The sequence below is a fragment of the Rhamphochromis sp. 'chilingali' genome, assembly GCF_963969265.1.
Source record: "Rhamphochromis sp. 'chilingali' genome assembly, chromosome: 9".
Taxonomy (NCBI): Eukaryota; Metazoa; Chordata; class Actinopteri; order Cichliformes; family Cichlidae; genus Rhamphochromis; species Rhamphochromis sp. 'chilingali'.
In genome coordinates, this window is record NC_137936.1 from 23,107,420 (window position 1) to 23,130,802 (window position 23,383).

Genomic DNA, 23,383 nt, shown 5'->3' on the forward strand with positions numbered 1-23,383 from the left:
CATGTCACTCTGCTGACCTCAGGCCCTGAGTCTTGATGCCACGTTGAGAGCTTTGCCTCCTGCTGATTTGCATCCTTTAACCGGTAAATGCTGCTGTGGCCAAATCTGTAATGCACAAACACATATGACACCTGACTTTTGCATGGTGATGTGTACACATCTGGCAGGCATTTACTCAGCACATAAGTGCTTGCTCGTACACTTTTTTTTTCCCTCAACATAAAGGACATTAAGGTAGGATCTGGGAGGATTTGTCTGCAGCTCTGCCATTTGCTTCAGGGAGCAGAGATTTGACAGGGAACTAATGCTTTCTGATTAGGTAGGATTTTATTCCAGCAGTCATATTGGATGATTTGGGACACCCATTTAAAATGTACAAGAGCAAAAAGCACTCTTAATATAACATTCTTCCAAACGTCTTGTAATCTAAAACATTAAACAGAGCCGTAGATGGTCTCATAAATATCCACATTTAAATACACTCCAGACAACCCATTATGGCATGTATATAAAATTTCCCCCTGTCGGTTTTATGGTTAATTCATCAAATAAGGGTTTATCCAAAAGGCCGCATATCATTATCCAGAGCTTCATTCCTTAACCAGGTTGAGCAAGAGCTTTATTTTGTGTGAAATAATTCAGTCATACATCAGTCATGCTAATGGAGTGCTGGAGCGATTTTAAAAAGAGGTTGGCTGGATTACTGCACCCTGATTGGTGCTGGACAGAGTTGTATACTTATTACCACACTGCTGTGGCCCTTAATGTTGGAAGTCAATTCCTGTGGAGGACAAAATGGAAGACACAGCAGCCACTTTGCCTTAATTGTGATGATGAAGATTGTCAGTGGGTTGTATGCAACCACAGCATCGCAGAGATTGACACTCTTCCTGCAGTCTACTTGCTCGAGGGATGCGTTATCACTCTACATTCTAGTTGTATTGGACCAGATAAAGAGGAAAATAGATTGCAACCACTGCTTAACCATACATTTGGAACTTTAAGTTTTGTTTTGTTTTTCCCAGACACTATAGATGCTGTACAGTATATGTGTGAGGAGTATACAGCAGGCAGCTGTGCAGTAATGCTAATCTCAGTTTGACTGAAGCCCACGCTGCAGAAGAATTAAATGATTACTGTAGTCTTGAGTCACCCACACAGACCTGTCACTCAGGGTGTCCAGATGTACCTGTGTGCTGCTATCTATTAACACCATTCTTATAGCAAGGCATTATATGCTTATCAGGACACAAACACGGGGGTTAATCACAGAAACCCATTAGCATTTTCCCGTCTGCCTCGCTCTAGTGCAGGGTGGCGTTTGAAAATGGAGAATGAGCACGCCAGCCTTTGAAGTGTTCCTCTGGTGGTTTAAAAACAGGGCTGTCTTTCACTCTCTGACTGTCAGTGCCTGGCCGAGAGCTCTCTCTCTGAGCCTGCCATCACCATGCATGGCCGTGCTGCTGCAGTAATGAGTCAGGCAATTTCAAGGGCACCCACGGCTGCCATCTCCCCTGTGGCTTGCCTCAGTCTGCTCTCTTTTCCTCCAGCAGCTCCATCTTTCCTTCTGTCTCTCTGTGAATTTTTTTTTTCATTTACTTAGTTGTGTTTCTCGGTAATCTTCTCATTTCTAAAATATGGGCTTTATTGAGTACCTCATAGCTGGTTCTTCTGAGAAAACCAGTTCCCAGCTCTCCACCCTTCTGTTTTTCAAACATCCACCCCAGACAAATTAGTTTGTCCATCTTAGCGGTTGGTCGTGGTATTGTGGCAGAGGGGCTTCATTCGTGCAGAAATGGAGCCACAGGGAAAGAGAGAACAGTCATGTTCTGTTAGGGAACTGGGAGAGGTGGTAGCTCATCCTGTCCTCATTACTGATAGCACTGATGATGCTTGAGGCAGAACAGAGCCAGGCAGCATGTTTACTTCAGCCCAAGCTGTTGGTAGATTAGCGGATAAACATCTGCATTGATTGGAAGAAAGCGAGCTGGTGCAGCCTCCATCACACAAAACATTTTGTATTGTTTAGATCATTACTTTGGCCTGCGCCAAGTGAGTCAGATGTCTCTGCATCTGTTGTTCTTTTAAAATGTTTATGCATGCCTTCTGCAAAGAGTTGATTTTGTGACTTGCCATATGTTTACTAGTCATTTCTCCTTTCAGTAGAGGGCAGGACGCATACAGGTAAAAGCTGTTTGCCTAGCTGCAATATGTAGCTGTTAAAGACTGTTCTGAACCGTGTTTTTAGGCTAACATGATTTAAAATGCATCAGGCTTAACAGGTGTCTCCTAAACAACCGTTGTTACAGTTACAACCTTTCAAATGACTTCATATTACCAAGTACACCCTGCCTCGTCGCAGAAAGCTGAGGACATCTTAGGAAGCCCCTGAACCATAAAGATATCTATTAGATGAAATGTTTTTGGTTAGGTTTTAAGGGTATTTGCAAACATGACTGCCAGTGCTTTCTGTTAAAGGAAAAACAGGTGATGTTTCATTTCAAAACATGGGGAAAATTAATCTAAGAAAACTAGACTTGCATACATAAAAACAAAGGCTTGTTTATGACAGTTTGTCTCATCAGCCTTCATGATCTTGTAACTGACATGCCACTATCCTGATGTCATGTATTCAGTTTCTATGTAATTTTGCAGTTGCTGTCATGTCAAAGAGTTTTCACCGTCCTGTGAAAAACAAAGTATACCTTTCATGCTTCCACAGGAATTAAAAAGGTAAGTAGCGACCAGATGCTACAAGTGTGGGCTCCCCCTATAAAAGCAGAAGTTTTTGCAGTTTGCTGGTCTGAAGCATTCGGCTGTTTCCTAACAAAGTGTCAAGGTGGAAAAAGCACCTTGGAAAAGTGAAAAAGACATCAGCAGTGATCTTAGATAAGTAATTGTTGATGCCCATCAGTCCAGGAAAGGTTGCCAAGTGCATCACTCTACAGTGAGACATTATTCATAAGTGGAAAGCATTCAAGAGAGTTTCTAATCTTCCTCACAGTGGACATCCCAACAGACCCTCTCTAAGAGAACTGTGCATAATGAATACCCTCAAACCTAAATGAACTAAAGCAACGTAAAGGACAGTGGGGACAAAAGGGTGGTACTAATACTGTATATAAAAAAACAGATATCAGTGTTGCATAGCCTTCAGTATGACTATAAAGTCACAGTAATGCTATGGTAACAAACATCACTCTCGTAAAGGTGTGTTGTGTTGCAGAACTGTGCTAAACTTAGAAAGCTGCTGGGGAAAAACTGCCATCTGAGTCCATATGTTTGCTTAGCAACATCGTAAATTATATAGCCTCAAATCACTTCTTCTGAGAAGATGTGTTCTGTAGAAGTGGGTTTCATCAGAGATGCACAAACTCCCACATGTTAACTCTAGTCAGATGATTCATTGGAGCTGAATGCATGACATCTGTAGTTGCACGTCTACCTGTCAGCTAGTGAAACCTGAAGATCACGAGGGCTTGAGAGTGCTGGAACTGGCCTGACAGGCCAGAGAGTAAGACGGAGGATGACCAAAGACATGTGGTTTATGTGTCATCTTGGTGAATGAAAGGAGAAACGCTGTTCTTAAAGTTTTGCAGCTTTAAGTGAGGCTTAATGCTGAGCCCCCAGCCTCCTTAACGCAAGGCAGATCACCAGGGAGAGCAGCCTGCACACCAGTAGCACTGCAATGAAGATTACATTAAAAATAAAAGCCCTGACAGTGGAGGGTGTTGTATGAACTCCCTTAGAAATGGAATAGGCTTTAAAACACATTGAAGAAAATGGTTTTGGGCATAGACAATTACAGATTTTGGTAGATGTTAAAAATGCATGAGTGGTGAGCGATCTGAGGAGTTATACTGTGGCTTTGCTGCATTTAGTTTTGTCTGTCAGTTTGGCATTTGGGTGGATGTGAACTGCTGTTCCCTGTCACTGCTGCCATGAGACTCTGAGCCCTGAGTTGATTAGCTTGGGAATTAAGACAGATTACAGGCCATTGTTCTCTGGGGTCTGGGTAGGGCTGGACGGGGGCAGTAATCTCTTGTAATTCCCCGTGTTCGTGATTTGCTGCCGATGATTTAATTTGACTTGCTGCTGATAGGAGTCCTCATTTTCAGCTCTCAGGCACTCAGACTCCTCCCTTGAGCTTACCAGTTGCTGGGAAGAAGAGAGAAGGAACTTGTAGATGTTCACCTTTTAAATGCCTCCTTTGTCTAAACGAGAGAGTCGAGCTGTGTTGGTGTTTACCTAAAAACCCTTGGTTCTCACTACAGACCAGGTGCATAGGGGCAGGGCATGACTGACAGCAAGGCAAGTGCTGGGAAAGCTTTCACATGACCAGTCTCGTGCTAACTGTGGGATTAGTTAATGTTGTTAACTGAAGCAACAGTTCGTTGCTAAACATTAGTGTAAGTTTTAGTTGTGAGACAAATATTCAAAAACAAATGTCTTGCTTTAATTATCATTATGAAATGTAACCGCAACAGAATAATGACACAGTCAGCATTTATATTGGTTTCCTATTACCCTCACATTTACTGTAAATATGATTTCCAACTTGTCATTAAGAACTTATTGTGCAACCAAAAACAGAGGGATGGCACCTTTTGTTTTGCCTTTAGTAGTGTAGGAAGTCATGGGTTGAAGTAACCGATTGATCTACAGGGTGGGCCATTTATATGGATACACCGTAATAAAATGGGAATGGCTGGTGATATTAAATTCCTGCTTGTGGCACATTAGTATATGTGAGGGGGCAAACTCCTCAAGATGGGTGGTGACCATGGTGGCCATTTAGAAGTCGGCCATCTTGGATACGACTTTTGTTTTTTCAATAGGAAGAGGGCCATGTGACACATCAAAACTTATTGGTAATGTCACAAGAAAAACAATGGTGTGCTTGGTTTCAACGTAACTTTATTCTTTCATGAGTTATTTACAAGTTTCTGACCACTTATAAAAATGTGTTCAATGTTCTACCCATTATGTTGGATTGTCAATGCAACCCTCTTCTCCCACTCTTCACACACTGATAGCAACACTGCAGGAGAAATGCCAGCACAGGCATCCCGTATCCGTAGTTTCAGGTGCTGCACATCTCGTATCTTCACCCCATAGACAATTGCCTTCAGATGACCCCAAAGATAAAAGTCTAAGGGGGTCAGATCGGGAGACCTTGGGGGCCATTCAACTGGCCCACGACGACCAATCCACTTTCCAGGAAACTGTTTATCTAGGAATGCTCGGACCTGGCACCCATAATGTGGTGGTGCACCATCTTGCTGGAAAAACTCAGAGAACGTGCCAGCTTCAGTGCATAAAGATTGAAACACATCATCATGTAGCAATTTCAAATATCCAGTGGCCTTGAGGTTTCCATTGATGAAGAATGGACCCACTATCGTTGTTCCCCATATACCACACCAAACCATCACTTTTGTTGTTCCAACAGTCTTGAAGGGATCCATCCAATGTGGGTTAGTGTCAGACCAATAGCGGTGGTTTTGTTTGTTAACGTCACCATTCACATAAAAGTTTGCCTCATCACTGAACAAAATCTTCTGTGTGAACTGCGGGTCCTGTTCCAATTTTTGTTTTGCCCATTCTGCAAATTCTGTGCACCGATCTGGGTCATCCTCGTTGAGATGCTGCAGTAGCTGGAGTTTGTAAGGGTGCCATTTGTGAGTAGCTAATATCCGCCGAAAGGATGTTCGACTAATGCCACTCTCCAATGACATGCAGCGAGTGCTACGCTGTGAGCTGTTGCTGAATGAAGCTAGGACAGCCACTGATGTTTCTTCATTAGTGACAGTTTTCTTACATCCACATTTTGGCAAATCCAACACTGAACCAGTTTCATGACACTTAGCAAGCAGTTTGTTGACTGTAGCATGGGAGATGGGTGGTCTCGTAGGGTGTCTGGCATTGAAATCTGCTGCAATGACCCGGTTACTGCGTTCACCAGATATCAACACAATTTCGATCCGCTCCTCACATGTTAACCTCTTCAACATGTCAATGGCTGTGAAAAAAAAGAGAAACTTGTAAAGAACTCATGAAAGAATAAAGTTACGTTGAAACCAAGCACACCATTGTTTTTATTGTGACATTACCAATAAGTTTGATGTGTCACATGGCCCTCTTCCTATTGAAAAAAACAAAAGTTGTATCCAAGATGGCCGACTTCTAAATGGCCACCATGGTCACCACCCATCTTGAGAAGTTTGCCCCCTCACATATACTAATGTGCCACAAACAGGACTTTAATATCACCAACCATTCCCATTTTTATTACGGTGTATCCATATAAATGGCCCACCCTGTATATCAATCGGTTAACACTGGATCAATCAGAGGGCTCAACTTTATGATTTTTCTACTTTTTACAAGTAGATAACGATAACAAATTTACCTGAATAGTAAAGTAAAAGTCATAAGCGACAAATTACTGTCATGTTGTTGTGTAGTTGTGTGAATCAGTCAGTCTACAGATTTGGAAAGATTGCACTCTATCTAGGTAAGTCAACTCAGAATGTCTTAATTAACACTCCAGGTGTCTTCAAAAGTTTGGTGTAGGTGTAGGAACCGTTCACAAAATGGTGTTGGCTGGACAGTTCGGCCAACGGCCAGCAATAGCACAAAGAATTAATGTGCAACTTCACCTCACAATTGAAACGGAAATTGGCCTCTTTAATAATTGATACCTCAATTAGAAACTTAAACACCCTCATTGCTAAAGTGATACATGGCCAGTTCAGGTTTCTGTGGCCACGAATTCTTAGACTTTGTTCATTTATTATAATGCATTACAAGGTTCAAGCTAATTAGTGGGGAGAAGCCAGTTCTATTGTACCCACTCACCCTATTCCCTGTACTCGCTCTTAGTCTGCACCGTTAGCAGGCACTTCCTCCCGTAGCAGCTGTTTACAATTTAACCATTTAGCCCACGCTTTTATCCATAGTGTCTTATAATAATGCCAGCTGTAAACACAAGTGAGCAGTCTTCATAAAGGCACATGCTGTGAGACAGTTTAAAAGTGTGAAAAGTGTTACAAATTTAATCAGAAAAAAATCAAAGAAGAACATACTTCTAATCTGCAGTATCATCTATTACAAAAGTTCCCCTTTGAAATCCACAATTTTTACAATCAAAAGCTCATCCAAAAAAGCATTAGAGGTAGTAGTGTTTGGAAATATTGCTTAATTCATTGTAATCTTAGTGTGTGCCCACAGTAAACTAAGTGGAGAAGTATCCTTTTCTTTTTTTTTTTCTTTTTTTTTTTTCTTTTGGCTTATTTACAGTAACACTTCAGTAAAACTTTAGACGCTAAAACACGGCAGTTTGAACCTCTGGAAGGGTGCATTTTTTTGTAGAAGCACCCGAGCTCTCAGTATTATTCTGTTCTAATTATTCTAATCTTATAGCATTTTAAATGCTTGCTTCAAAGATGGGGACCAAGTCTGCAACTGTCAGCTTTTGCTTTGCAGTTGAACAGGCTTTGTTGGAAATTACACACAATCTCTTTGCAATAATGTTCCAATTATCAGTGACAAATGAGCAACAATCGCAAATCAGTTGCTGTCTACATAAGCATAAATTCATATAGACTACATGTGCAATCATTTCAAAAGTAGTCGCTCAGAAGTTGAGGGTGTCGTATTCTCAACCTCTGTGCAACTATTTGGTTGCTACAACTACTTGCAACAGTTGCAGAATGCGAAGAAATTAAATGTGTTCGCCAGGCAACCACCTGACTGAGCCATAAGTGTACTGATTTTTAAATGTTGTTGTTAGTCTTTCTTGTTAACAGTTTGAACAGCATACTTTGTGTGGCCTCCATTTCTTTCCAGAGGTAAGCGTGTTCTTTCTCATCCTGTTTATATTCCTGCTGATAGCGTTTTGTCTGAAGACCTGTGTGGGTTGAAACTGGTCATTACTGCCCAACGTGGCATGCATTAACTGTAAACAGCTTTTTTTTTTTTCTTTTTTTTTTTTTTAATCCCACTCTGTGCATGAGCAGTCTCCTGAAATTAGTTTTTTAAAATGATGATTCAGGCATATGTTATCAGGAGATTTAAAACCATACAAAACCCACTTGAGGCTATACTTATAATTTAAACAACAGTACTGCCTCTCTAACCCAAAACCAGTGTGTTGCTTTACTGTGTGACTTGACAAAAGAGGTGTGTATCCCAAATATTTATTTGATGTCAAGGAACTGACTGAAAGAGAAGCAGGCGCATACTTTATTTGGTCAGATAGAGCTGTTTATGAGCTGTAGCCTGCGTAGTGCATATGCACCAGCTACTGCAGAATAGCTTCCAGCTGCAGTCATGCCGTAAAGATGAACTAGAGGCAAACAAATCTGTTTGTTATCCCTGCCGTGTGGCACTGGCTGGCATATAACCACATCATGTTTTTTCACAAGGTGATTTGTGCGACTGACACATACTACATGGGTTTTATATTAACAACATGCGGACTGTTAGAGGTCTGACTAATCCTAAGAAGCTTTTTCTAAAAGATGACACAAGCCTGTATGCGGTTGTGGTGGAAATCTGCTGGCAGTCGTGCAGATCCAAGGGTTATTTTCAGGGTTTGTTTACGAAGTGTAACCAAAGGGTGAAGTCGTTCTGCGGCAGAAGAGAGATGATGGTGTTAGAAGGGAATGCAGAAAGTCAGTGCAGTGTTGATAAACCTGCACAAGTTGTAGTTCAAGTCAAAATATGAGATGAGTAGGTTTATCAAGAATCACTCCCTGAGTAGATTGTATTTAAGAAAAAGAAAAAAACAAAACTGCTGTACAATTGTAATGACATGCGTCTTTTAGCTGTATTTAGAGTAGGTCCTGACAGGCCCACTTGATGTGTGGGCAGCAAAAATTGGGCTGCATCCTAGACGGGTTAACCAGTAAGTCATAAGGGTTACTGGTTAGCTTGTCGTAGACGTGATTGTGTCATGGTTGTAGATCAACACATATTCAACCTTATTGATCCTTTGATCTAAGCTCAGTGAAAACATTGCTAATAATTTTGTGGTCTAAATTGACCAGACCTCCCTCTCCCCGGCCACCTCCTCCAGCTCTTCCAGGCAGACACCAAGGCATTCCCAAGCCAATCAAGGGATCTATTTTCAACATGTCCTGGGTCTGCCCCAGGGCATCCAGAACACCCCGCTTAGGTCACACGTGGGAGACATCCTGGTGAGATGTTGTAATCACTTCAGCTAGCTCGTTTCAAATCACCACTTTTTCATCATATAGCAATTTATGTGGCGTAGTCCTTGAAGCTATGTTGTCAGGGAAGAGCTCTAGGGGTCCAGTGCAGTATGGCCTTGGCACTCCAATCAGTGGTTTTATGATGTGTGGTTTAAAAAAAAAAAAAGAAGAAAAAAAAAAAGGTGGCAGTAAATGAAAATCCTGTTACTTAAAAATAAACAAGATAATTGGAGAAGTTAGTTGTAAAACGTTATTTACATTAGCACAAATGCTAGTCAGCTGTTGTAGCAGCTTGTACTTTCAAAAGTGTAAAGATCTCTTCACTACTAGATCCAGCTTCCAAACAACACTGCAAAATAAATCGGCATTAAAAATGATCCCCTTCTTTGGAAATAATTTTAGAAGGCTCATGTGAGAAGCTAGGAGTTTGTTTTGGACTTTATTTCATTTCACATGCATAAAAGAAGCGCCATTTTATGTTTTTTTGTTGTTGTTTTTTTATCCGCTGCCTGCGGAGATGATGTATAGCTCTCTCAAAGATTAGCATCTTGCTCTTGACAGCATTGATTGATAGTGCTTCAGAGAGAGACTAACTGGTTGCTGCACTGGAAATTATTCTGAAGTCTCACATTAGGCTTATAAGTCTTTAAACTTGGCTGTCTGTCAAATACATTTCCAACTCCAGTTGTATTAAAAAAGAAAAAGAAGAAAAAAAAAAGGTGTATGTCTTGAACTCCTGTTTGGCACTCAGGAGAGGACACGCTTTAAAAGCCTCAGGGCTGAAGGTGAAGCAGCGAGGAGCTCTGAGCTGCTGAGTGACTTTATACAAGCAGCAGGCTCTCTCTTATCGGTCAACACCTCTCCGATTTCCACTTTAAGGCCAAGAGAATCCCCCTGTTCCTCTTTAATGGCTTGTCCTGCAATGTGTACATTATCAGGCATAACACTGATGACTCTGAGATCTGTTTGCCTCTCTTAAAACCCTGAGACATCGACCTACTTTACAGCCCCGATAAAGCCATGCACCTCCTTTGTAGACCTTTGTCAACACTTCAGACGTCATTAATCTTTTTCATTTGAAGGATTAATCTGTTAGAACTGACTGGCAGAATAGTTTTTTTTTCTTTCTTTCTTTCTTTGTTAGCATTTCGTGTTTAGACTAATACATTTGCATGCTCTGTGCCCTTCCTCGCTCGAGGAAGTGGAACAGCAGCCTCTGAGCATTCATCATTTACATGACGTGCCCTATATTCAGAGGACTGGCGGAAGCCGCCAGCATCAGTGCTTTCCCAGAGTTCATTGCTTTTACTATATGTTGCCGGTAGGAAAAAAAATGGTGGTGGTGGGGTCATTCTTGACAAACCCAGGGTCACCGCAGACGAGAACAGCTCCCATCATGCGGATGTTTCTATAGTTAACTTCTAAAATTGTAATGCTATATTTATCTAATTAAGGCAATGAATTTACTTGCTGTAAACATGTTTATGTTTAGTCCTATGAGAGAGTTGCACATGTACTGTGCAGGCCGTTCTCATCTCAGGGCGCCTCTGTCTCACTAGAGCAGATGCTGCAAGTGAATAGTGTGTCTGTCCTCCAGAGCCAGGCTTGTTCAGTCAGCTCAGCTGGCCTCGGCCTGCTCTGCTGGCTGATCTCAGGCTGCAGGGACGTACTCGTCCCCCCCAGAGAGGCTGTAGGCGCTGCTGATGCTAGAGGAAACAAGGCACTGGAATGTAAGGCACAGCTTGAGCTCAGTTTGATGTCTTGGAAGAAGTACGTCAGAGTTTGCAGCCTGAGACAGCGTTTTAGTTGTCCTGCTCTCTGTATCAGTTTACAAGTTTTTGTTTTTGGTTACTATCTGTGCCAGAGGAGGCTGCAGACTGCTGTCACACTGGGCAGGTGAAACATTTGAGATCCCTTGGCAAACAGTTTCAGCATGACTTTGAACACAGTTCCAGTAAATGCACCATTATAGTTTTTATCCAAGGAAATGATGACCTGCATAATGGAGAAGGAAACATTTAAGCATACACAATGTGTCGCATTCCCAGAGGTCATGGGTTTGCATTTTTAAATTGCACAGGCTGGCACTTTTAGAGAAGAAAACTGCATCAGAGATGTCAAAATATATATTTTTAAAGTTTTCCACCCCAGAACACACAGTACATATCATAGCAGGTATTTCTGCAGCGGTGACATCAGCCGTTGCAGTTTGCTTGTGGATCTCTGCTGTTAGCTCCTTCACTGCAGCCTGTGTCAGTGTCTTCAGACTGCCCTCAGTTTGGCATCAAGCGCTGTAAAGGGCCCTCACATTGCACAGCCAGGACCGCGCACGGGCGAGTCAGCGTCAGAACAACTTGCAGATCAGTTCCACGTAGCTTTTTCCCATCAAACCAAGATCTATACAGAATAAAAAGGTGGCTGGACAGCTTTGGTCTTGTCACCCTACATCACCAGTACCATACAGACACAAGTCATATAGTAATATACTAAACTTTTATATATTTAGTTAATCATCTTCTTGAGTCTCAAAGATGGGTCATTACCAGTTGAAATTCCTTAATGACTTGTATATTCTAGATGACACACATATATCAATGAGCCACAACATTAACACCAGCTTCCTAACAGTGACCACGATTAAGTAACCCAGGTGGTGTGGTGCTTCCTGCTCGGGGAGGCTGTTACCCCCATGTGCTGGTGTGCTGCTGTGTTTAGTTTCAGATTTACATCTGCAGTAAGTATCAGGACCCCAAGGTTCCCCAGCAAGGGACCCTGTTTGTGCTTTTTAATGGCTGATCAGCGTACCTTACTGCTCAAACATTTTAGGCACGACTTCCTTTTTTTTTTTTTTTTTTAATATCCAGACTGATAGTTTTGATCACACAGTATGTTTTTTGTTTCTTTTGGGTCTTTTAATATATTGAGTATAGGAACAAGATATTTCAGTCCTGTTCTAAAAGCTAAATCGCCACAGGCCCATAAAGCTCACGGACAGACTGTGATGACTGCAGTTTGTTCACCGCTCTGTTATTGGCTGACGTCCTATTTACCCACACTGTCTGCTACCTGACAGAATTACACCCTGGGCTCGATGAAGGTTATGCCAAACCGCCCTCCTGAAAGTCACTTTGCAGCACTTTCAGTTAGCGAGGCCTGCGCTGGGGTGTGTGCCCATTGCCTTGCAATAAACAAATGAAAAGGATCCCAGTGTAATTAGAGCCCAAAAAGCATATTGGCTCTGCATTCTGTGAATCTTCCAGGAAGAATATGAATTCCAAGTTTTCATTATTTATTTTTTTTCCTTGTCACTATGTGTGAATGAAATAACTGGAAGCTCCTCTTGTCTGTGTGTGAGAGGAAGTTCTTCATCCTGTGAGCTTTTTATTATTCATGCTGCGACACTGCGCGACTGCATGTTGTTTTGTTCGCCTCTTTGTCGAGTCTAGCAATAATGCTCTGTAAATCCGAGCTACAGAACGGAAATTTTGAGGAATTTTAAGGCTTGTTTACATTTTTTGTTTTTTGTGGAAAACGTGCAAATAGTTTAGACTGTTGTGCGGTATAGACTATTCTATATTATTTGATTTACTTCTATGTATCTGCCCAGGAGCTGCTAATATGACAGGAAAGTAAGAGGACGAAGGGAATGACAGCAGGATGAAATGAGTTTTAGATTTATAATCCCCAAGCTGTGACCCCCATTTCCTGCAGCTCGACGTCCTGGGGAAAATGTCATGTCAGACTTGTGTTGGCCAGATTCGATGGACAGGAAAGAGACGCCTCCACAGAGAACACACAAATACTCACACACACACCTGCACAGGCCATCTTTTTCTGTAGGTACCCGTGTACAAGCTCTTTCCGGTTTCCATTTGATATCATCTCATAAAATCTTCATCTGAAGGACAGTTTCTGCTTTTGGAAGATCAAAAAGGATTAAGTAATTGCACATTTGATTCAAGGCCTTGAATTAAAATGTTTTCACCAAGGTTGTGGGGTTTTGGTTTTTTTTGGGTTTTTTTGTTTTGTTTTTTTGTATATTTATTTAGAAGGATTCAACAGATGTGGAGTTTCCTGTTTGTACATCCATCTAAACGCTGTGACAGCAGCAACAGTTAAAGCTGCCCTTCCCTGACCGGTCAGTCAGCGTGCAGCAGATAAGTGGTGGAGCATTTATTTATTTATTTATTTTATTCTGTCAGTGCCGGTCTATCTCAATGTGTGGGAGTGGCCTTTGACCCGCTGCAGACAAACGCGTAGCGATGAGGCAGAGAGCCTGCTGAGCCTGCCGCACTCCGATCATTAACATGGAGAGTCACACTCCCCCTCTGCACCATCCATTGTTTTCTGTTCCTGTCCTTGGTAAGAAACATGCTTCATTTCCCCAGCCCACATTTGCTTCTTTTAGTTGCAACTCATAACAAAGGTCAGAAATTTTCTGCTAAATGGATTCTTATTCATTTTTCCTGTCCCGTCGTAGGAAAAAATACTCGAATCAGTAATTTTTTATTTATTTTTTTCCCTGTCAGACAGGCTTGGATGGTAGTGAGGAGTGACGGTTGTTTTATTAGCCTCTCTAAGCTGACAGTTCCATTTGCTGGATTTTTGCTGCAGTTGGTGTTCAAAGGAAGTGACACTTAGTGGATCACAGAGAAGGGGGCACACAGGTTACTCAAGCAGATACACCAGGCAGCGGGAAAGCTTAACTTGGGGGCCTTGAAATAAATGAGGCTTTTGGCTGTGTCCTTTGATTCAGTTTAGTTTTAATTTCCCCTGAATCAAAGCAGTTGGTGCTAGTGATGCACTGATGGTGCAGTTCTGGGCAGATACTAATGCTGATGCTTAAATAACTGTTAACCAATGCAGATGCATGCTCTTTTTTGTTGTTTTTTGTTGTTTGTTTACCCTTATTTGCCAGGGAATTAAAAGCAATTATATTATAAAAAAAAATAACTGAACATTTTTAAAGCCTGTCTTTGGCAACAGAATGGCACCAAATATGTTCTTTCAGTCAACAAGGTCAGTGTTATTACCAATATATGTCCAGCTTGCCCAATATCGTAATTCAATTAATTTTTCAAAACTGTGACCCTTCTTCATCTTCTCATGTTAAGAGGTGTTAAGCGTCTCAAGATAATTCCTCCTTGTTATTTTGGATTTGTTTAGTGTCTGGTGTTGTTTTATCCCTGTTTTAACATCCTGCAAAGAATGTGTGATTTTTCCAGGTCCATTGTGCCCTAATTCTTTTAAAGAAAAATGTCTGTTTTTTTAGTATATAGATATTGTTGCTCACACTAGCAACACGGGTTAGTCCTTTCCCTGCTTGCATGGGGATCATTGCTTATTCAATTTTTGTGGAAATGTGTCTGCATGAGACATTTCTGGGCTTGTTTTTGGACGGCTTTTATCTCAGTTCATCAGTCAGATCATTGTTTTTGATGCAGGTGATTTGTCTACTGATGTCTGTGCTTAAGGGATTGCATCAGCTAAAATGCCTTTATCCAAAAACCTGAAACACTGGTGTTGTTGGCAAGTGAAACCTGCTTAAAAACTCTGCACCGTTCGTGACAATGGACATCCCAGCCATTTCCCGCAGAGCCAATTGCCTTAGGGAGACTTGGAGGTGGCTGAGCAGTGCAGGTTCTGCCAGCATGTGTCTGACTAGAGATGAGACCCAGTTTTTGTCTGACAGAGCCCAGTGTCTCCAGAGATTTCAGTTTATTTCTTTTATATCTCACTCTCCGTCTGGATTGTTTGTTTAAGCTGCAGCTTAAATCTTTGCTGCCTCATACCCAATCAAAAGCGATTTCTTACGCAAATAACACAATTTAAATACAGTATCACAGAGTTGGAAAAATACTGGTCTGCTAACATGATTAGCATTAGTTCAATGTGACTGATGGTGTTTTTGAGACTTTACCGGAAGCAAGCAGAAGCTGATTGGTTTAAATGGAAAGGGAAATCTTTCAAATACGTTTCACAATTGAGTTAAGCTCAACAGTTCTTTCATATTGAAGTCCAATTACTAGTCGCTGATCTGTGTTTTGTTGTCTGTGTTGCAGAGGGAGATGAAGGAGCAGCTGGCCACCCTGCAGGACAGTGAGAGGGGACACACTGAGGCCCTGCAGCTTTTGCAGAGACAACTCACCGAGACCAAGGTACTGTGACGGTTCTCCTTTATAAAAACAAAAAAACAAGAGTTTCAACTACAGGTAATTTCCATGATCCATATCATTCATAAAGCCTTTTTAAAATAGTGATAATTTGGCATTCAAAAATTCCAAAAAGAAATTCAGTTTGCAATGATATTAACAAGAAATGCACCTTGAACCACGAATCATGGTTTTTCTGGATTTAAAAAAAGGAAATTACTAAGATAAAGTAATTGTTGTAGCACTAAATATCACTCCACCTGCTGAAGCACGTAGGTTTATCTGTTAGAAGATAAGAATATCTGCATTTTTTTTAAGGTGTTGGAATTATTATCATTTTTTTTTTTTAAGACAAAGTGCCTTTGCTGCCTTTTTCCCTTTCAGAATAGTAAACAAAATATGTTCAGTGAAAATGCAACTCACACTTTTTTATTAGCTTTTTTTCCCCCACTCAGTTACCCTTTAGTTAAAATCATACATATACAGCTAGATCAGAGGAAATGTCTGAGCAACTACTTACAGTTGAGAAGTAAGAGCATTTTGGCATGTTTGCTTAAAAAAATCAGTTTTCAATTAGGGTCAATAAATGGCTTGCTAAGAATGAGATTTTAGGCTTGTTTATTGTTTTCTGGCATTTTCAAAGACGAAACAATTAATCCGGAAAAAGTAACTAATTAGGATAATAGCTTGAAGAAGCAAATCCCCAAACATGTCAGTTTGAAAAGACTTCAAAGATACTTAGAGAAGCAAGAAATCTTGTTTCCATTTTAGACATCCAAATTGACACAGTAAAACTTCCTCATTACAAGCAGCACAAGAAATGAAAGGGAAAGCTCTGGGTAGTATGTGCACTTTTTCAGCCACTGATCATGCATCTTTCCTTCTTACCGCTTCGACTGACAGTTAAGTTCCAATGCATAAACTGGTTTACTGAGTGACTGTTTAATCTAGACACCATGTTTTAATCAGGGAGCTGTGAACATCTGCTCAATATGTCAGTCTTTTGACCTCTCACACACACCGCTCCTCTCTCCTATAACTGATATTGACCAGGTAAGGAGCTCTGACTGTGTTGCCGCCGTCAGCATTATTTGTTATTCAGGGAGTACATTTGTCTTCTCTCTCGTTTTTGTATGCACTGTCTGCCACCACACAACTCACCTCAGTGTCCGAGACCTGCCAGAGCGAGCCTGGCCTGTCTATTTCATCGCTCTAACTGCTACGTGCAGGCCTTTTATCTGCCCCGCCTTCTCTTTGGAAGTGAGCTGATTTCATTAGATTTACATCCATTTGTACAGAGTGCTCTGCCTGGAAGAGGGCTGCACTGTGACTATATCGATCTCTGATGCATTTAGGGAGCTGACAATGAAATGTCTCCTTGCATTGCTTATTTGTTTTGTTGAAAGAGAGGTTGCAACCGCAGTAGTGTAGCTGGCAGCGTTCACCTCGTGTGGGTGTAGTCTCCATCGCAGCAAAGAGAATCCATGCAGAGCAAAGTCATGAAACTTAACAGTTGTGCAGTTTAAGTCTAAATGAAGGCCAAGTTTAAGGATTGGTGTGGTCCAGTGCATGAGTCCTGCATACACATGGATTAATGTAAGCTCATTGTGTTACTGCATTTCTTCACATGTCAGTTGCATTAACATTAAACCTTTCTGCCATCTTAGTCTTGGTACCAACACAGAGGAACAATCCCTCCAGCAGGTCGGCCTTTACCTATATGTGGCTCCAATTTTGATACCTTGGCTCACGTTTGCTGCGGAGGGTCTCCACGTGAAGGACCGACATTCTCATTCACACGCCCGCCGGGGATTCTCTTGATAATCACTTGCTCCCAGGAAAGGTATCCAGCCTGCTGTCTCCAAGGGCTGCAAAACAGCCATCACAGACATCGCAGCCTGCTGGGCCAAAACAGCAAACACGTCAGTGTGACTGATACCTGGGCTGCTGCAGTCCTCCTCCTCACCATCAGTTTTCAACTCTTAACTAGGTAGGAGGGCTGTGTTGGAGCTCACTTTAATGCCACAGCACTCAGAGTCATGTTAACAGGTTCTCACAGGCAGACTAAGAATACCTGCCCCTCGCCTGTGAAAAGCCCCAGAGAGACATGCCTGCTGTTTAAAGAGGATTGATTGAATTTTCAGGCGAGCGTAATTTACAAAAAAAAAAAAAAGAGCCAGATGATAGTTCCAAAACCCAGCTCGTCCTGTAAAGATCAGAGGAAATTCTGATCAGGCAAAATATTCATCGAAGCCTCTTAGAGACGACTTTCATCTGAAATTCTTTTTTGGATTGCTCTGAGGTCATTAAATTTCTCTAATTCTGAATTGCTCTGTGATGGGCAGATGTTTGGATTTCTTTTCAGTCAGTGTGCAAACACAAGTTCAATTTTTTTCCATTAAAATGATGACTATTTGAAAAATAAAAGTTTTAATGAAATCATGCTCAGAAGTTTCAAACTGAAATCTCTCCCCTCGTCTCAGTGCAATTTCTGGGTTTTACGTCACATCCCTTTGTTCTGCCTCTCTGACACTCCAGCTGCTAACACTCAGATGATTAATTCTCTTTGATGTCCATCTTCTCATTCTTCCTGTTAAGCTACAAATCATTTTCTCCAGTTCTTCCAATCTGCCATTCTCTGTCAACTGCTCGGTTCACTCAATGACTGTCTGCAGTAGCCTCTCCACCGATCTCGCGGTCGGTCGACTTCCTCCACAAGATGTCCTTTGTGACCTCCTCCTGGTCATCTGTTGGGGTTATTTCTATTAGTGTGTGCTCCTGTTTCTCCTCATCACAGTAATATAAAACAGACCTGTTTGTTTCCTCCCTGTGAGGTTGTACACATGCTCTCAGAGAGCCACTTAAAATCAATACATGTACAAGCTGAATCAATGAATGGCTGTTAATGCAATATTAACACAATTTAGAGTACTGTGTAAGCCCTTGAATTATTGACCCATGTCTAATTAAGAATTAGACTGTTGTGACTGAATCACTCACTAACTACAGTATGAAGTCTGCTTCACAATCCTGTAATGACATTTTCAAATAGCCCAGCCAAGAGGGGTTTAATTTTCCCACCGTCTTTTGCTTTTCAGTCCTCGGCCAAGAGTCTGCGGGCAACTATCGGTGACGCATTTGAGCGCCTTCATCGATTCCTGCGCGAGCGTCAGAAGAGCATGCTGGAGGAGCTGGAGATGGACACGGCCCGCAAACTGTCCGACATTGAGCATAAGATCCAGCGCTACAGTCAACAGCTGAGAGATGTCAAGGAGGGCATCCAGATATTGCAGGAGCGCCTGAATGAGACAGGGCGACACGACTTCCTGGAGGGTGTAGCAGTCACATCTGAGAGGTGCTTCTTTTTTTTCCTTTTTTTCCCCTCTGTCTCGCACTCAAAATGTATTGTAGTGCAGTAAGAAAATACGAGAGAGGATTCAGGTATATGGAAGTAGTATCTCAGAACATGCCAAATGTGTGTTCTGCTTGTGCTGACGTTCAGGAGAAAGTACAGATTTGAGTAACAGCAGTGGCTAATCCCAGAGCAGATGGAGCATTAGCACTGCAATAAACCAGCTGTAATGTTTAATCTGGGAGTGGCGCTTGAGTATGATTTAATTGAACAGTTTAATATCTTTAAATTGTCTTGATAAGGTTGACTATAGAGTTGGCAAAGCTTTAATTAACTCAAGGATGCCTTAAATTTAGAGTTTGGTACAAATGTGGTGTCAAATGAGAGCTGGCCAATACTGTTTTGTTTAGATTTTTATGAGCTGGAAACAGTCCCGGGAACTGAAGAGGGCATGAAATGAAGCGTTTGAAGCACTGAAAATCCAACATGGGCACATATCGAATGAAGGGACTGGCACAACTCCCTCAACCTTTTATTGGGTTCGTTTTGGAACAGGCTATGTCAAAATGTTGAGCAGCAATGTTGTTTGATGTGGGGGAATAAAAGGTATTGTAGTGAGTCTAAATGATGACAGTATATTATATAATCCTGATGTATTTTTAAAAAAGTAGAGGTAAGAGCTATTTTGGCACCAGTTTTGAAAATAAAAAACATTAAAAACATTATTAGGAGATGTATACAGTCATAAGAAAGCCAAGTTGGTCTTAATTTAGAGGTCACATCGTCAATTGTTAATGTGGACACAGAAGATGAAGGAACAAAAATACTAACAAAAAGAGAAACGAAGAACAGAAATGATGTTGGTCTCCCCAGTAGGAGTATAGCCATGAGGCTCATGATGGCCTGGCACCTTACAAAGGTCTTTGTTTTTTTCTGTCATGTAGTTTTGTTACATGAGCTACATGTGGCTTCAATAAAGAACGTACTAGACCACCAACACATTACAACAGCAGAAGCTCAACCATGGAAAGCCATGTCATGAAGCTCCCAGCGCACAGTTTTTGTTCTCCTGTTAATGCCAGAGGAGGATTGGAGCTCTGCACTGTGCGCCTTTCCCCTGTAACTTTGTGGTCTGCCTTTTCGTGGCTGAGTTTTGCTGTATTTCCTAAAACCTTCCACTTTACAATAGCACCACTTACAGATGATCATCAAATATCTAGACATCTAGAAATTTCATGAACTGACTTGTTGTAACAGTGGCGTTCTATTACAGTACTACTGTGGAATTCAATGAGCTTGTTAGAGCGACCCATTCTTTCAGTGTTTCAGTGCTACGTGGTTAGGTTTATACACCTTTAACAACAGGAATGAAAACACCTGAACTGAAAGATTAAAAGGAGAGTCACGTAATACTTCTGTCCTAACATTTTGTCCTGTACTTTAGACTAAATCAGTGTAAGCGGGCAAATTGTCAGTCAATCCATCTTTATTATAGACTCAAATGGTCCAAACAAGAAAATCATCATTTTAATACAGAAAGACAAACTGTATCAGTTTGTTCATACTTGAGTTAACAAGTTTATATTTGTTAGACCGACAATAATTTCATTATCAGAAACATTGAGCCTGTAAATAATTTATAAAGGAGATTTCTTAAGATACTTGCACTGATCCATCTCAGTCTCTTTTGTAATAATATCATGGTATCGTTTTGTGGTACTTGAAGTCTCCCTAAACACCCTTTCCTCTGGTTTGACTAAGTGTGAAGTGTGCAAAATTCAGAGGTGTACAATGGGCTCTACGTAAAGAAATTGTCACTTTGTCCATACATGTAGTTGTGTATGTAAAAGGCTGTTTGTTTGTGCACACATCACTTGGCATTCGCTAGAAATATTTTCTTCAGATTAAAGTGCAAAAGTGTTCTTAAAATATAAGATGTGGTCATGGTTTAAAAAAAGCCCCCATCTGCATTGATCTGGAGATGAATTGAAACATGCTGTTCTTGTAAATGCAGATCCAGCAGCACTTCTGTGACCCGTACCATCTCTCTGCAAGCTTACAGTCATTTCTTTTATGGCTTACAGTAGCTACTTGACCCAAATCACCTTGTGATCAGATAACAGAAGAAAAAAGTTTGCGCTCTCAATTTCAAGATGAGTCACAGAAATATTTCTGTGGGATAAAGAAAGAGGAACTCAAGATCTTAGATGTCGAAAACACATGTCAAATCTTGTTTTGACACAGGAGGAAGAAGAATTAGCACATTGACATAGGTTGCCTTAAAAAATAGCATTTGAATAGAAGAGCTCAAAAGCGTAGGAAAGTCCCATGAAGATTTCACACTGTTAACCAACTCACTCGATTGCTTGCCTGATCTCTGAACTTCATGTAAGTGCTCTGAGTGATTCGTGTAGAGGTCCGTATTGACTGTGTACTGTGATTATTATTTTTATTTATTTATTTTTATCCCTGTGCCTTGAGATTCATGAAGTAGTTTGTCAGTTGCTTAATGGCATATTTAAAACACACAAAGTAGATTTATTACTCGAGGGGTCAATGTTGTGGTCTGAACACCACAGGCAGTGTTATTAAGGGCGGGGGGAAAGCAGCAAATTGGATTTGGACTGTTATTGATCTCTCTTTCTGACTCAGGATCAAGGGGAAGATTCATGAGACCAACCTAACGTATGAGGACTTCCCGACATCAAAGTACATGGGTCCGTTACAGTATACAATATGGAAATCACTCTTCCAGGACATTTCACCAGGTACGATGGGTGCCTTCAAATCCTTAGTCTTGTCTTAATTTCAGTTTGAATGAGTCTGTTCTTATTGTCATTATGTGGGAATTTCCAAAAACAAAATGCTGCTGTTTTCACTGTTTGAACACATTTTACTGTTTCGCTAACTCATTCAGGTTTATATATGTAAAAATGTGTAGAAATGATTTAAGTAGGCTGAAGGTACTTTAAATAACTTAACTGTTGTCGATCCCACCTTATGCTATATCTACACCAGGGAAATGCAACCTGACAAAAATGATTGCAACTGTGTGCAATGAACTTGGAAAAGGTTGACCTATTGCCTTTAAAAGTTGTTGCTTGAAAGATGGGAACCAGGTCTGCATCTTCAAAGCAACTTTGGTATCAAGGCAGCAAAAAATTTAATGTCTGTTATTGATTTGGGCCAAGTTGGCATTATTATATTATATTATATTATATTATTATGATGATTGTCTGTCAACAGAAATCACAACTCTGATTTTCAGCTGTGCTTTTTAAGTCTTCATTGTGTGAAGACGATCTGTGCAATTGCATCCCTGCAGGTACTTGCAGTTAGTCACTGAATGCAAATATCAGATAACCAGAAATTATTTTCCTAGTTACAAGGACGTTGGCATCCTATTTTTAATCTAGTGTGACTGACCCAAAGGAGGTGGACAGTTTAGGCCAGATGGTGATGAAGAAGAGCTTTACTAGCCAACCTGCTCGTTAGTCTCTGGACATGGGAAGATACAAGCTGAACAACTAATGGCATAAGAATAACTATTACTCCTGCGCTAAAAGCACTAAAAGCCTGAAGCAAACTGTGCTGTGTGTCCAAGGTGTTTCAAAACTGAGCCAATGCAACGTAGCTTAGAATTATAATGAGATTGTACACAATAAGAGTGGGATTTTGTTTTGTTTTTTTGTATATTTTGACATTTGATGTGCATTTCAAACTCAAGTATGATCTTAAATTTTATGTAAAGTAAAAAGATCTCAAAGTTTTAAATGAGCCTTGCTTATATGTAGATGTACCCAGCCATGTTAGTAAATATACAGGTGTTAAAGGAGTGAATACTCACTTTTGAAAAATGTTGCTTGCTTTTAGTGCCGCTCCCACATCCTACCACTAAATGAGTCTAGACAGTGGCTAGCTTAGCTTCTCAGATACAGTGGAAGTAAACAGCTTGTCTTGCTTTGTGCATAACTGGAAAAAAATCAATCTAGCAGCCCCTCTAAAGCTCTCATTTACATTGCATGTTTGTTAAATCAGTTTAAAAGCAGCACTTTGTTTTCTGTGTGGCTGTCTGTTCCTGTTTTAAAGCTTTTTTGGCCTGTTTGACTTTGTGCTAAGACTTTAAAACCACAAATTGCCGGTTATACTTTATTTGTCCATATTAAACAGACAAGACTTTACATGTTAATCAGAGAAATTAAAAGAGCTGGCTTCTGGCTTTGGTGGTGTTTGGACACAGCCATACTTACTCTTTTCACCCGGTTTCTAGCTGTTGTGTTTATATTTTACCCAAGGATATTAGAAAGGAATTAATCATCTCAACTAACCTGGATAGAAAACAAGTAACCACATCTTCCATAGAAGATGGAGCCTAGAATAGGTTGATAATCTAATTTTCTTCACAAATATAGAGTGTTGGAAGATCCAGCATTAATATTTCTGGGAAGCTTTTGAGCTTCTTTCTCGTCTGTAATCGAACCTGCAGGTTGGTAATGTCCTTCTGTGTTTGCGGTCCTGAGAGGAGCTCTACCATCTCTGCCCTACAGTCATCACTCACTCAGAGGAGATTATTTAAAAAACTGTGCTGAGGATTTATTTTATTTTATTTTTTTTACTCCCTCAATCAATTCTCTCATTTCAGCCCGTTGCTGGCTGAGTGG

The 23,383-nt window shown here is 40.9% G+C and overlaps 1 protein-coding gene across 1 annotated transcript in view; it reads left to right on the forward strand.

Annotated features, from left to right (window-relative positions):
• Window positions 1–23,383, forward strand: part of trim62.1 (tripartite motif containing 62, tandem duplicate 1) — a 35,307-nt gene that overhangs the window by 6,559 nt on the left and 5,365 nt on the right. The window contains exons 3-5 of the mRNA XM_080892432.1: window positions 15,281–15,376; window positions 18,469–18,725; window positions 21,375–21,490. Of these exons, the coding sequence (XP_080748558.1) occupies window positions 15,281–15,376; window positions 18,469–18,725; window positions 21,375–21,490 (469 nt within the window). The remainder of the gene's footprint in view (window positions 1–15,280; window positions 15,377–18,468; window positions 18,726–21,374; window positions 21,491–23,383) is intronic.